The sequence below is a fragment of the Sceloporus occidentalis genome, unplaced genomic scaffold, assembly GCF_023333645.1.
Source record: "Sceloporus occidentalis isolate IW3139 unplaced genomic scaffold, rSceOcc1.0.p SCAF_7, whole genome shotgun sequence".
NCBI classification, from domain to species: Eukaryota; Metazoa; Chordata; class Lepidosauria; order Squamata; family Phrynosomatidae; genus Sceloporus; species Sceloporus occidentalis.
In genome coordinates this window covers 72,497,828-72,513,322 of record NW_028316987.1, presented here as the reverse complement: position 1 = coordinate 72,513,322, position 15,495 = coordinate 72,497,828, and the positions used below count along the sequence as shown (strand labels likewise).

The following is a 15,495-nucleotide window of genomic DNA, read 5'->3' as shown; positions in this document are numbered from 1 at the left end:
CATTACCTGCAGATTTTGATTAAAGATGGTTTTTCAAGATATGCTAATATACATTACTCTGAATAAAGTCATTTATTACTATCATGTTCTGGTATTTTCTAACTAACCTTTCTGAATGCAACCCCTTTATATGGATGAAAAGTGTTTTGTTCTTACCAGATTGCTATTTAGGCCGATCCACACAGGCTCCTTGTATTTTAAAACCAGTAGCCATAAAAATGACTGCGTGTAAGGATTTAAAATGCTGGCAAGCTCTGAATTTTCAGATTTACACTTTTTTCTTGCATCTTCCCATATCATTTTGGGGCTAACAAGAGAATAGCTGCTGTTTCCATACAGGGTATACTCAGCGGCTGGAAGTGTTGTTTCATGTTGAGATAATATAGTATCTAAAGCAAAAAGAATAAAGGGGAAAGGCAGACTTTAGTTTAAATTGCATGCAGCTTTTAAAAATATGAATTGATATCACTTCAGGCTAAAATTATGAATCCTACTGTCTCATAAGATTCAACATTCATATTCCTTTTAAAAATCTGAAATAAAAATGATAAAGGCCTTGCATCTGAAAAAAAACCATAAAATTTCATCAAAAGATATAAATTTAGTTAAGTTCTAAGTAAAAATAGGATATGAAGTCGAAGGCTTTCATGGCCGGCATCCATGGTTTTTTGGGGGAGGGGGGTTCGGGTTATGTGGCCATGAAAAAACCACAAAAACCTATAAAAATAGGATAGTCACAAATGAATTTAATTTATAGTTATAAAAGAGGCCAATTAAATGTCTAGCAAGGAGTCTACAGGCCTATTTGAAATTCTTTTTCAAGAAAGGTCAAGTGACCGTTCCTCATTGGCTTCCTAACTTCTAGAATTCTAACAGAAGTCCTGGTTTTCATAATTGCTTCAATGTTCATGTGTGTGCATAGCAGCAATGGCGCCAACACATGGACATTCTGTTGTTGCTTTCAAATGAAAGATCATAGATAGGGGGAAGTCTGCCACCAATAGGTCACTTTCAAAACTCACCAGTCTTCTTTTGACAGATGTAGCTTTTCTTAGTTCTACATCTTTCGTCTCTCCAATTTCCTACTAACATCTCAGGCTTTTTCACCATAGAAACACAATCACCCTGGGAAATGAACAAGAATCATTTCTGCCATGTTTTTCATTGTCTATTTATGCTAATTTTCTTGCTTCCATTTTGATGCTGTGCTTTTTTTAGTGATATCAAAAGATCTGTAGATAAATGTCACTGTCCTGTTGGGCTTAGCCCAAAATCAGTCTCCATCATTTGATGAAATCTTCTTTAGATGAGGGGGCACTGACACTGGCAAGAAATAATGCAGTTTGACACCACTTTAACTGTCATGGCTCATTGCTATGGAATTCTGGAAATAGTAGTTTGTTGTGGCACCAGAGCTATCTTAGAGAGAAGGCTAAATGTCTCAAAAAACTACCGTTCCCAGAATTTCATAGCATTGAGCCATGGCTGTTAAAGTGGTGTCAAACTGCATTATTTCTGCAGTGCAGATGCAGCCATAGTGGGAACAAAGAAAAGCAGTGGGCTTTGACAAATACCCCAGAACCTCTATCGTTCAGGGACTCAATAGAGTTGTATTACTTGTCAAATACTGATGGATGACATTAGGATCAGATGTGGTTCAAAATTTATACCAACGTAGAGATTGAAGACATAGACCACATTCAACAATTAGGGATGTAAACATTTGCCTATTTCCTCTCACACATGAAAATGAAAAATTTCAGAAATGTTCTGACTGTGTGAGATTACAAGAGCCTTCCCATATTTCTGATGATGTTTTACATTTTGCATCCCATTCACTCCTAGAAACTATTGTTTGTGGTTGTCTGGCTAAAATATAATGCTTTCTGCATGATTAGTGTGTGCTAGCAAAACCAGAGATTCTTTGAAATCTATTGGGGGGAGGGGGGGGCTTTCTCTCAGTCCCACCACCATCACAGGTATATTTGGTAAAGACATAAGAGAAAGCTTTCATGGTGGCTGCTCCCAAGTGGTGGAGCATGCTTCCATTACAGGTCCAGTAGTTGCTGCATGCACTCGCATGCACACACACAGTCACACGCATGCACAGACACTCACATGCACACACTGTGTTTTGGCTGGCAGGTAAAGACATTTTTATTTAGGAGGCACTCAGTTTTTAATATGTTGCAGCAGATGGCACTTTTAATGGGAGTTGTGCTTCTATTTTATTAATGTGTTAAATGGCTTTTCACTTATATCTTTAACTTGATTTAAAATAGAAGTTCGATTTAATGTCCCTTTAACTTTTGTACTGAGGTATTTTTTTTTAGTTGTACAGTGTTGTAGAAGATTGAATCCTACGCTGAAGAAAAACAGTACGTGAATTAAATTAAATTTCCAGGAGAAGGAAACAGACACTGATTTGTACGATGATGTGTGGCTCTACTGATGTTCCACAAAGGAGGGAGGTAATAGAACAAGCTATAGAACTGCTAAGTTGTTGCCTAATTGTTCCCCCACCCCCAACTCTTCACAAAAGCTCATTGGACTGAGATGCTTGGTCTTATTACCTCTCTTTACAATTCCTTTACTGTCTCAGCTGCTTTGCCCTGAATTTTACTCCTTGATTTGTTGGACACTTCCTTCTTGCCAGGAAAAAAGGAATTTGGTCCTCAGGGATGGGATGCATCCTAACATCCATGCTAAATTTGGATACATGTGTTGTAAGGTGACTAATCAAAGGCAATGTGAACTACACGCTTCCCTCCAAAGTCTGAGCCTTGCTTTATTCTTTTCAATTTCCATGCTCAAGACTCAGATGAAGGTGCAGAATTTGACATAATCATTACCTGAAAATTACCCTGGAAAAGGTATAACAGTTGTGGACAGAACTATAGAGTTTTAAAGGGAGGGCTGGGATCAAATGTCAGCACTAAATATATGCTCCTCAAAATATTATTAGTATAAAACTCCCATCATCATTTACCATTCCATGTAGTGGATACAGCTGATGGGAACTTCAACCCAGTAACATCTGGAGTGCCCTACATTGCTTGCCCAAACCTAGAGATGTGAAAATTGGGGGAGGGGTTGAAAAATTTATGACCCCCTCTCTCCCCCCCAAAAAAAACCCCGTTTTCCCAAGGGAAAAGCTGAAAACTCTAAGAAGTTCAATTATGAAATATATTCTTTTAGAATGGGAAGTGAAATGTTTAAGATGCATGTTCATGTATTTACATCCCCAAAGTATTTCTAAAAATTAAGAGGAAGACATTTATCTAAGATAATGTACAGCATCATATCACTGCCATTTTGGGTCTTAGTTCCCTTTTTTCATTTTTAAAAAATAAAAATGAATGCTTTATGTCTGGTTGGAGGATTCAAGGAGGCAAAATAATTTTATTTTATTTTTTACTCACTTTGATGGTTTCTTCTATTGTTCTAGACTCTTGTTTAATCTTGTGCATTTAATGCATAGGTCTAATTCTGACCAAATTTAACTACAGAATAATTTTTTCCTCAGGACAATCTTTTAAAAATGTGATCGTAACCTTATTGCCTGTTCTGTATACTCTATGTCCATAAAAGCTTGTGCTACTATAAACAAGTAAAGTCTAACAGTCTTTAAGGTGTGAGGCCACTGAATTTTGTCATATATGGAGTTTTGCCAGAGGAACACAACATCAAGGAGATATCCTGCATCCAACAAAAGATGGGAAAACTTCGTAGTCACAACTTACATTATATCTGGGGTAACCTTTGGCCCAGTTTGTGTAGTAGACACCACTTCCATCTGTCCATAAGAAATTGTGTTCCTGATTAATATCATTCAGTCCAATCCAGGGGTCAGTTGAAGTGCTTTTTATGTGTATTATAAGGAAAGCTGAGTGAAAATAAAGAAACTTTTTATAATGAAGTATTTGGCAACCACATGTCTTTCATCTACAAGTGAACAATACTGGATATAAGCAACGGGATCTTGTAGCACCTTTGAGACTAACTGAAAGAAAGATGTTGGTAGCATGAATATTAATAGACTTGAGCCTATTTCCCCAGATACATGTTCAAGTAGGCTCAAGTCAACTACTTCTTTCTTTCAGTTAGTCAGTTAGAGAATGCAGTAAGGCCTGTCTTTGAAATTAAATACATGTGTATCCCATAGGGAAAATGACGGGATAAGGCATGTGCAATAATGTCTTTGAATATAGGATATAATCAACTCAACTGATTACATTTTGTTTATCTCTTCAGAAAATATTCCTTTCATGTGGGGGTGGGGGAGTGCAGCCCTCCAGGTCCTCAGTGACTCCAGCCTTCGTCAATCCTAGCTGGCATGCTAAATAATGGGTGATTCTAGAGATTGTAGACACGCTAACTGGCTACCTTCATCCATAGCTACCTTTCTCTATCTAATAGCACTTAGCTATTTGTGCAAATGTGGTTGCACATTTCTCCTTTTCAAATCTGTTGCCCCCAGTTTAGTCCTGATTTGGAAATAACCTCAGAGAGAGGAGCAAAACTGTAATTTTGTTTTTCTGAGACTTGGAATGATTACCCAGTTTTCCTTCCAACTAACACAAAAAAGAATATATATTTTTTTATAATTAATTAGCAAAATTTCATCTATGCATTGGCAATGCAAGCTTTATTCATATAACCGCTGGTTTAACAAACTTCATTTGGGTTATCAATAAAGCTTCCCCAGGTTAATGTAAGTAAACTCCCATGAATATTAATCAAAAGTCATTGGATTTTATCAAACAAGCCCTGCTGCAATTGTATTAGGAGTTTTTCGTACAGCTAAAAAAACTCAGCTTACCTTTCCTGGTTTAAATCCTCTTCCGGGATGCACCTGGATATTATCGCTTGCACTTTGCCACCAATGCCACCTCCTGCCTAAACCCCATCTAAATCCCAGTTCTCAGCCACACTCAGCTGGCTGATTTGCAAAGTCGAGAGCTTCTCCGCTTTGCAAATCAGCCAGCTGAGTATGGCTTCAAGCTGGGATTTAGGTGGGTTTTAGGTGAGAGGTGGCATCAGCGGCAAAATGCGAGTAATATTATCCAGCTGCATCCCAGAAGAGGATTCAAACCGGGAAAGGTAAGCCGTGTTTTTTAGCTGTGCTAAACACTCCTTAGAGATAGAAACAGTTTTTCTGGGTTCTTTTTCCTCCGTAGAGAAGCCATGCAGTTTGGCAGCTGTGGCTTCTGTCGGCAGGCCACCCTTTTCAGCAGTCTGTCCCTCACCTCAGACAGTATCTTGCAGGCTAGCAAGATACTGTTAAATGTTAGACTCACTGTTAAACTAACAATAGTATGTGTTATACTATTTGAGAGGAACTGAGAGTTATTATACCTTTTTGTGGTATAAAAGCTTCAGCAGTGGGTTCTTCTCATACTGCTTAAGTAAGGAGGACCTACAGCCACATGGAAGAAGCTCATGTTTTATGTTGTTGGAACTACTACCCTTCTGTTTGCTCTGTGGCTTCTCAGAGAACCTAAGCTACAAAGTTAACTTTAGTCTTGGATTTTTAAAACATTTAAGCCCATATGAACAATTTGTTTAAATGAACCAAGCACATCACACCTTGAACAGCTTTGCTTGTTATGGAAGCCAGGTTTCCTCCTAGGTTTTTGCATTCAGTGCGTGCAGCAGACCAGTTCCTTCTCTCTCCTTCATTAAAACCAAATATTCGGAAGCACTGTAGATGAAAGAAAAACAAACCTCATAATGCTGTCAATTATGTCATCATTCAGAATCAGCCTCAACATCATCTATCATGTAATGGTACAAAACAGGCACAGATAATTAATTCTTTATTAATTTATTTTAAAAATAGTCACACATGTGACAATATCTGAAAAATATAGTTTATTGATCTATTTCTTATGACTTAGTTACCTTATTATCAAACAAAAGCCAGCCTTCAGCGCATCCTCCAAGAGGCTCAGGTGATGTGGGAGTGACAGGTGAATCGACAGAACTATTGTGTCTCTTACAAATGAAGCCATTCTCAGCACCACAATTTATATCATTCCATAAGCCTGAAGAGAGACATATTTTATCAGCTCATGTTAAAATCAAGTAGAACTAGGTCTAGTCACTGCTTATAAGAGGCAAAGCCTATGGATACTGTTTATGTTGTCATAAGATCCATGTTAGAAGGAAAGCAGTCTATAAAATAATTAAGGTTCAGATCTATAGTCACATGGATTTTAATTTAGGGCCCATTCACACTCAGAAATAACCCAGTGTGGAAACCAGGTTATTTCCATGATTTGCCACAATCAAATCTCTCCATGGCATTGATTTGCCATGATTGTGGCATTTTATTCTGTTCCCATTGGCAATGGGATAAAATGCCATGGAGAGATTTGATCCTGGCAGTAGGGGGAGGAGAGGAAGAGGAGGAAGAGCAGAGGTGGCGTGGGGAGAGGAAGAGGAGAAAGGGGAGGAAGAGCGTAGGCGCCATGGGGAGAGGAGCTAGGAGGAAGAGGAAGAAGAACAGAGGCGGGGTGGGGAGAGGAAGAGAAGGAAGAGCAAAGGTGGCGTGGGGAGAGGAGGTAGGAGAGGAAGAAGAGTGGAGGCAGTGGGATGCTCTGAATAGGATCGACTTTTGAGTTCCCATTCACAGCTCCCATAAAAAGAAAATGGTTCTTTTGAAAAGAACCACAAGAAATCCCATTTCAAAACAACAAAAACAAAAACAGTTTAAGGGGGATTTTCACCCCACACACCTCAAATCCAGGTCAGAAAACCTCAGCGCAAGTGTGAACGATCCCCTAGTTCAGGTCAGGAAAACACAGTTCAAGTGTGAATGACCTCCTAATTCAGGTCAGGAAAACCCGGCTCAATTGTGAATGACCCCAATTTAAACCAATTTGGAGCCCAGTTTAAAATGTGAATGGGCCGTTAGTTTTGGTATTTCAGGACTGCTTTAAATGTATTGTTTTAATGCATGGTATTAATGCATTGAGGCTGTCATGCTTCAGCCACATCATAAGAACACATGACTAATTGGAAAAGACAACAATGCTGGGAAAAGTAGAGGGCAGGAGAAAGAAAGGAAGACCACACACCAGATGGACAGATTCCATCAAGGAGGTCACAGATCTGAACATGCAGGACCTGAACAGAAATGTTGAGAATAGGGAATCATGAAAATGTTTCATTCACTGGATCGCCATGAGTTGAAGTCAACTCGAAGGTAGCTAGCAACAACGAACAACATAAACTGCCATAGGTCCCATATGGGAGAAAATCAATGGCCCAAGACAGATGGGCCAAAAGGGGCATGGCGGCGGGAATACCAGGGTTCCGGACCGCACAGCAACCGCATGGTCAGGAACCCTAGTATGTAATGGCAGCGGCCTGATGGCGGCATCCCGTCTGCATGGCCTCCACCATTTTCACGTAAAGGATGCATAGCATCCACATGTTGTGGTGTATCCGTTACATCACGAGTGCGCCATTGGCCCACTCCTGCACATATACATACACATATACATATACATTGCCCCACTCCTGCACATATACATACCAGAGAGCTTAAAATGCTCCACAGTTATTCTACTTGCCTGTGTCAGAATACATAACCACACAATTTTCATCATCATTTGCAAAGTTGGGTTCATTAGGGGCCCATGATACATATGTCACTGGAGATCCATCCATCCAGCTGAGGAAAATAACACAATATCAGACAGAAAAACATTAGCAGTTTATCTACAATATGTGCATATATATACATTTCATGTCTCTATGGGCCCGTACAGGCAGGCCAAAATAAAGCTGCTTCGGGCCACTTTGGAGGTATGCTGTTTAAATGACACTTGGATCTTAAGAGGCCAGAAGTTGCGTCAAAGTTGCATCCTTAGGACTGGAGCATGGCTTTGGTATGGCTTCTGGCCTCTTAGGACACATGCGTCATTTAAACAGCATACCTCCAAAGTGACCTGAAGCAGCTTTATTTTGGCCTGTCTGTATGGGCTCTATAATGCCTTTTCCCCAAGAATTGCCTAGTCTGAGTGAAGATTTAACTCTTGAATTACCACCTACCACTTGTTAAAGGCCCACCAGCTCTACCAGAAAAAAAAAACATTAACATTGAAATCATCAGAAAAAATAATTGAAATAAAATGAAGAAGATGATGAAGGAAACTATCAGAGTATTATGAGACGTTTTTAAAGGAAAACAAGATATTTAACATTATTTTATTATCAACATGTGATATTTCCTCTCCTACACAGCAAAATGTCTTCTTCATAAAAATATTATTTATGAATAAGAATAAATAATATCCAGCATTCTAAGATAATACACTTCACAGCTTGGAACTTTCTTGGTTGGCCTTTGCCCTAGTTCCTATTTCAGGGGCAACATTGGTAGGCAAAAGACCTATGGTGTGAAATTCTACATATAAAAAGTGACAGAGTGTTTCCTTCCCAGTACATGTGGTCATCCATCTCCTTTGCCCATTAGGAAGACTACTAGGAAAGGAATGTAGTCAAGCAAGACCACCCATGCTTGATTTAATTAAATTAAAACCAGAATTTTATTTTATAAAGAGCAGGGAGACCTGGAGCTGATTGGAAAGGAAAACAGCTTGTTGCTGCAGTGTTCCCAGTAGGGAAATCATCCAAATTACTGGGACCCCGATTCTAAAGTGAACCAAGTTTTTATAGCACTTTGAACAAAGAAAACTACAATTCACATTTCATTGGTTACATTTGAATTAAATATTAGATTCATTGGATGTTCAAATCTTATGTCTCTATCCCTCGTGCAGTTCGCATCAATCAGATTGTTATCTGATATGTCCCCAAACTGTCTGTGCAGTACATCCTTTCATTTGGGTTAGCCATTTCCAAATTGTTTACATTCGAAAACAGAGATTTTGACATGAATAAGAATAACAATCCTTTGTTCTCAATACATTTCAGCCCTATGATTTTTAACTTCTGAGCATAGTAAAATTCTCAATTTTAACCAATCTACTTCACTGCTATAGAGATTATCCAGCTGTCCTTGGACCACCTATACCATGATTCTGAAACTATCTGATATGGGGAGGAAGATGAGCACACACACACAATGTACCAGGGACTAGTATGTTATTTGTGCCACTTGGTGTATTTTTCTTTTTTTCAAAAACACACTGTGGATTTGCAGCCAACTGTTGGAACAAACCTGGGAGAGCAAGGGAAACAGCTGAGCATAAGACCATGCTTCTATTCCAGCTGAGCTTGGCTTCTACTTTATTTCTACCTGCAGTCTCCTAGAAATAACATCAGAAGTGTCTTTTGGCTTGTTGAATATATAGTATTCTCTGCATGGCTTTCCCAAACCAATTCCCATTCAGATCAGTACAATACCAAGACTGAAGAAAAGTGCCATTACACGAGCTAGCAAAGAAACCAGTTATGGAGTAAAACCAAACACTTGTCCCAGCTATGGTAAATCAGTGGGATTTACCTTACTATGCCTTACCATTCCATAATTGATTTGAAGTGTTTACTCTTGGTATTTTCACAAGGGGATAGAATTGTTATTAGACAGTTTTGTTCCATTTTCTGTCAGCTTTACATTAAAAAATCATGTAAAGATCAAGTTTTTGAAATATACACAGACCACTATAAAGACATAGATATAAATTGATGTATTGTTTACTTACCCAAACTTTCCATCCAGACTCAGAATTAAACCAATGTAAGCGTTATATTCAGCTCCATAACGGTAATTCTAAAATATGCAAAAGAAGAATGGTAGATGAATACGTATTGTGCTTTCCATAACACTTTAAGGAGGGGGGGGGGACACTACAGTTCTCCAAATATCTGCCTTTTGGTTGTGTGGTTTGTCTTTGTCCCTTTAAAATGCTCAACAAATTGTGAGTGAGCGGAGGGTCAGTGGGAGGAGAAAGAAGAGTCCCAACAATGTTTTCAATAAAGTTTCAAATTTTAAATTTTTAAAAGATTGTTCTTTAAAAAATGTCTGTAAAAACATCACATTACCATATTTTCACTTTAGCCACATGAAACTATCACATTTAGGCCAGCGGTTCCAAACCTTTCTTGGGCCGTGAACCCCTTGTGGCTGGAAGTCCTGCTCGGCAGCCCCCTGATTGGTTGGGAGGCCAGGAAGGGTTGGGACTTCCAGCCTCCTACAAACCCCAGTGGCTTTTGCGACCGGAGGTCCCACCCCTTCCCAGCCTCCCAACCAGTCAGGGAGGCCGCTGACTGGAAGAAGGGGCAGGACTTCCAGTCGCAAAGGCCACTGGAAGCTCCGCCACCTCCTCCTCTTCCTCACCCCTCCTCCAGCGCTGGCCAGACCACCTCTGGCCTGCCGCTGCTGCCATTGCATGGGGCTTCCGCCGCAGCAAGAGCAGTGGAGGCGGCGGTCGTGCATGGTGGTGGTGGCAGCCCTGTGCAGTGGTGGCGGTGGTGGCAGCTGCATGGAGGAGGAGAAGGGGGAGGAGGAGGCAGTGGCCTCAACCCTGCATAATGGCAGCAGTGGCCATGAGGAGAAGGCAGCAGCAGCCCCAGCCCTGTTTGATGGCAGCGGCCACATGGAGGAGCAGGAGGAGGGAAAGGGGGAGGAGGCGGTGGCCGCAGCAGCGGCCACAGCCCTGCACAGTGACAGCAGTGGCCTCGAGGAGGAGGCGAAGGAGGCAGCAGCCCCAGCCCTGTGCGATGGCAGCAGTGGCGGTGGCCGCATGGAGGAGAAGGATGAGGAGGAGGGGGAGGAGGGGGTGACAGCAGCCACAGCCTTGCTCAATGGCAGCAGTAGCCGCGAGGGGGCGGCAGCCCCAGCGCTGCATGATGGTAGTGTTGGCGGCGGCAGCTGCCGCCACATAAATAACAGAAAACGATAGGAGGAGGCGGCATCCCCGTGTGATGGTTGTGGTGGCGGCAGCCGCATGGAGGAGGAAGAGGAGGTGGCAGTGACGGTGGCAGGCCAGAGGAGGCCTGGCTGCTTGGAGGAGGAGGAGGGACGAGTTCCAACCTGGCAACCCCTGAGAAAGTGTCGATCGAGCACTGAAGGGATTGCAACCCCCAATTTACTAGCCTGAAAATAGAGGCTCCTCCCTCCATAACTGTCATCCTTCGGCCTGCTAGGGAGTGAATAGGCTGGCCCAGCTCCACCAGGGCTAGCCTGAAGATAGAGGCTCCTCCCTCCATAACTGTCATCTTTCGGCTTGGGAGGGAATGAATAGGCTGGCCCAGCTCCACCAGGGCTAGCCTGAAGATAGAAGCTCCTCCCTCCATAACTGTCATCCTTCGACCTGCGAGGGAATGAATAGGCTGGCCTGAAGAAGAAGAGCCCTCCTTCTAGTCCATCTGCCTTGGTCCAGGCATCAGAGGGAGAGAAGAACCACTGGACTTCATTCCCTTCCCCACCACCATTCCCTTCTCCTTTTGTGTCGTGTCTTTTAGATTGTAAGCCTGAGGGCAGGGAACCGTCTTATTAAAAATAATAATTGTAAGCCGCTCTGAGAGTCATTAGGGCTGAACGGCAGGGTATAAATAACGTAAATAATAATAATAATAATAATAATAATAATAATAATAGCAGCAGCAACCCCTGATTTAGGCTGTACATTTGATGCTGTAATTTAAAGGTATAATTTTAACCTTGCATGTTGTTTTTGTCACAACTATTGCCATGACATTCAGTGGTATATAGGAATGACAATGTAATGTTAGTACCAAAAAACCCTCACAACATTACTAAGGATACAGAATGCTAAAGATTGTGAAGGTCATGAAGGTATCCCTGTTTTGTGGATTTTGGATGATGGTATACTGGCTATATGGACACAACGGCTATGCAAAGATATGCAAGCCATCCCAGGGCGTCACTAGGATTGGTGTCACCTGGTGCAGTAACTCATGGAGTCACCCCACCCCCACTGACCTCCTCCCATACTGCACCATACAGAGTCCTTAGTATTATGTATGGTGTGGTATGGGAGGAAGTTGGTATGGGTTGTGTGGGGGTGACACCATGAGTTACTGCACCTGGTGATACCAACCCTAGTGATGCCACTGCATACTATGCTTCTTGTGCTATTTAGAAGTAAGCCAAAATGACTTCAAAGGGATGCTATGGGTAAATGTGTGATATCCCAAATATAAATCTTTAATAATAAATATAATATATAGCTCTTCAATTAAAAACTGCAATTATTTAAAAACATTATTTGCAAACATGATGAAAAGAAGAAACTAAAAATAAAATAGAGCAAAAAATCGCCAGATAGGTCGTCAAGGATCCAGTTACACACAGTTGTGGTAATTTCTTAGTCTGGTTCCTCAGTAGACCCACTAGATTGTGTGTATTTACCAAATCTATGTAACAACTGTACATGTTCAGCCAGTGCTGGTACTGTGCATGTGATATATGTAAATGTATGGTAGAGATGCCATAATTTAGTTCTTTAAGGTTTAATCTGCACTGCAGAAATAATGCAGCTTGAGACCGGTATAACTGCCATGACTCAATGCTATGGAATCCTGGGATTTATAGTTTGTTCTGCCACCAGAGCTTTGTCACAGAGAAGTCTAAATATCTCACAAAACTACAAATCACAAAGCATAAAACTGCAAAGTCAAACTGCATTATTTCTGCAATGCAGATCAAGAATAAGTCTAAACGGAAACTTTTCCCATTCTGTCCTATGATTTACCGAATGAGAAAATAATGAGCACAGTATGTCTGAATTTACAGAACTAAAATATGGCAACTCTGCTTATGTGTTCTGATATATATCACATGCTGACTACCAGCTCCAGGAGAACATGTACAATTCTTATACTACTTATACTTGTGTAGATACTACACAATCAGCTGGGTTTGGAGAACCAAAACCTGGCAACTCTATTCATGTGTATGGCTATATTACATGCATGTTCAGTTCTTATGCAAGATTATGTAGGGTTGATAGACAACATAAAATTTTGTCGTTTTAGGTATAATCTGCACTGTGTGTAGCTGGATCCTTGATTGCATTAAACCAACGCAAATTAGTGATGCCATTTGGTAAGGGAATAATATACATTTTTTTTCTTTTGGCAACCTGCACTTTCTTATAAATATTTCATACTACAGTAGGTGAGCATGAAGGCTCATATCACAAGTCTTAATCTCTGCAAGTTTCTGGATACTTTATATCTATTGTTACAGAACAAAAAGATGAACAGACACAGAAATGGCAATCCCCACACAATTTCTCTCTTCTTCTTCTTTTTTATGCCAAACTATTATGATTCAAGAAACATATGCCATATGTATTTCTTACATATTTCCACAAAAACTTTCTTTCGCTTTCAGTCTCAATGACTGTGAGACCACCACCATGCTTCTTGCAGAATGCTTGGGCCCTTTCTGCAGGCAAAGTGGCATTGCTGAAATAATATTCATTGCTCCCATACTCAATCCAACCATCTTCAATAATTTTGAAAGAATATTCTGCAAAAAAGAAAAGAAATAACACGTATACAGTGGCACTGCCAAGTGTCAGTACACATTACAAACATTATATTTTTATATATACAAAATTGCCCAACATACCAAAAGTATCTCTTGGTTCTGGTTTTAAGGATACACCTGAAAAATCAAATATATATTAGTTAATAACCAAAACAAGCAAGTGCAATCTATCTCATTTGGCAAATAGTTAATACAAATAAAAATATAGCTTACCACATTTTATATTTATAGCTTACCATAGTATAACATTCTGTAATTACAAATAATAAAGTAGATTCTAATGATAACGTCTGTTTTTAATTGTATTTCTTTTCATTTGTAAGCCATTTTTTGTTCCGGGGGGGGGGGGGGGGAGAGAAAGTGGAATAAGAAGAAGAAAGGAGGAGGAGTAGGAGGAGGATAAAGAAAGAAAGAAAGAAAGAAAGAAAGAACAACAAGGGTTTACCTTTATTCACAATTTATTCAATGTCCTGGAGTTTCAGCATGTAATATTATTTGAAACCCAAGCATTTTAATTCTGTAATGTTTATAATGGAGGTTATGCACACTTAGTTGAACACTGTTTAAATCTCCTTCACTGAAAAGACTGCTAGTAATGGAATCTTAAAGACCTAGTAAATGAAGCCCTTAATTGTTTTGTTTAATAAATATATTGTAACTGAACTTTCATCTTACCTTTTGTTATTTGGCAAATCCAGTTAATCAAAAAATCACATGAAAAAGTTCTCCATTTTGAATAATATCTACGCATGCTTTTGCAAGTTGGTTGCGTATTTAGGTAAGGAGATGAGTTTTCATGTGCGTCTTCAAAGTCTAGCTATAAATAAAGAAGTAAAGCTCTGTTACATATTGTCTGACTTAAAACCACCAGTTATGATGCTAGAAAAGAGACAGACGTAACAGGGCTCCCTAACTGAATCTAGCCATCAGGTGTATGGCCTTCCTCTCTTCCTTCTACCTTCAACCTTTCCTAGCGTTATTGTCTTTTCTAATGAGTCATGCCATCTCGTGATGTGGCCAAAGTATCACAGCCTCAATTTGATCATCTTGGTTTCTGGGGGTATTTCAGGCTTGATCTGTTCAAGGACCCATTTGTTTGTCTTTTTGGACCTTATCACATTGCTTAAATAATCTGGTTTACCTCCTCCAAACTGAAGTGTAATTTGGGAGGCAGCCGGGTCCTATCACATGGATTTTGCCACTGAAGCTGCCGGGAGAATCCAGTCCAGCTGCAGCCTGGGTCCCAAGCATGCTTCAGCAGCATTATTTTGGAACTGGGACCTTTCTGACTTAAAAAATTGGCTGCTGAAGTGCACCGAGGACCCAGGCTATATAACTTTAGATGTGGTAACACACACCCTCCTCTTTCTTTTCCTACACTCTTACATTTATCAGATGGGTTCTCTGATTATGGATTAGATCAGGGCAGACTTTGTTTCATTGTTGTGATGGTATTTTTAAATGAAACCATGTGACAACACTAAAGCAAAGAGGCAATGTCCAGTCCTACACTGTACTTTGCAAGGTGATCATGGCTTAATATTGATAGACGTGCTTCTCTTGCAAGACATCCCAGGTCGTCTTCAGCATTTCCTGATTTCAGGTACTCATCCTGGAAAAACCTCCATGTGATTTTTAAGAGGACCATCATCTATCTGAACTGGTGGCACAGTGGTTAAATACCAGTACTGCAACCACAAGCTTATGAGTTCAGTCCTAGAGCTCCAAGATTCATTCAGCCTTCCATTTTTCCATAGGTCAGTAAAATGAGTACCCAGCTTGTTGGGGGCAATTAGTTTACAGATTATAAACAATTTAGAGAGTGCTGAGTTCACCAATAAGCAGTATAGAAATGTACCTGCTATTGCTATTGCTAACTCACTCTTTCTCACCAAGCAGTAACAAAACAATAAGAGCAGTTTCAGTAAATAATTTGATCCCTGTCTAAACCACAATCACAATTTTCACATCCAAAACCTTTTTGCAACCCTAGTCAGTTA

At 40.3% G+C, this 15,495-nt stretch overlaps 1 protein-coding gene across 1 annotated transcript in view; it reads right to left on the bottom strand.

Annotated features, from left to right (window-relative positions):
* Positions 1 to 15,495, bottom strand: part of LOC149309945 (macrophage mannose receptor 1-like) — a 46,668-nt gene that overhangs the window by 10,892 nt on the left and 20,281 nt on the right. The window contains exons 15-24 of the mRNA XM_089534020.1: positions 14,243 to 14,312; positions 13,577 to 13,612; positions 13,305 to 13,474; positions 9,678 to 9,745; positions 7,581 to 7,681; positions 5,905 to 6,047; positions 5,590 to 5,704; positions 3,744 to 3,886; positions 1,023 to 1,125; positions 157 to 389 (exon numbers count right to left, since the gene is read on the bottom strand). Coding sequence (XP_089390146.1) covers positions 157 to 389; positions 1,023 to 1,125; positions 3,744 to 3,886; positions 5,590 to 5,704; positions 5,905 to 6,047; positions 7,581 to 7,681; positions 9,678 to 9,745; positions 13,305 to 13,474; positions 13,577 to 13,612; positions 14,243 to 14,312 — 1,182 coding nt within the window. The remainder of the gene's footprint in view (positions 1 to 156; positions 390 to 1,022; positions 1,126 to 3,743; positions 3,887 to 5,589; positions 5,705 to 5,904; positions 6,048 to 7,580; positions 7,682 to 9,677; positions 9,746 to 13,304; positions 13,475 to 13,576; positions 13,613 to 14,242; positions 14,313 to 15,495) is intronic.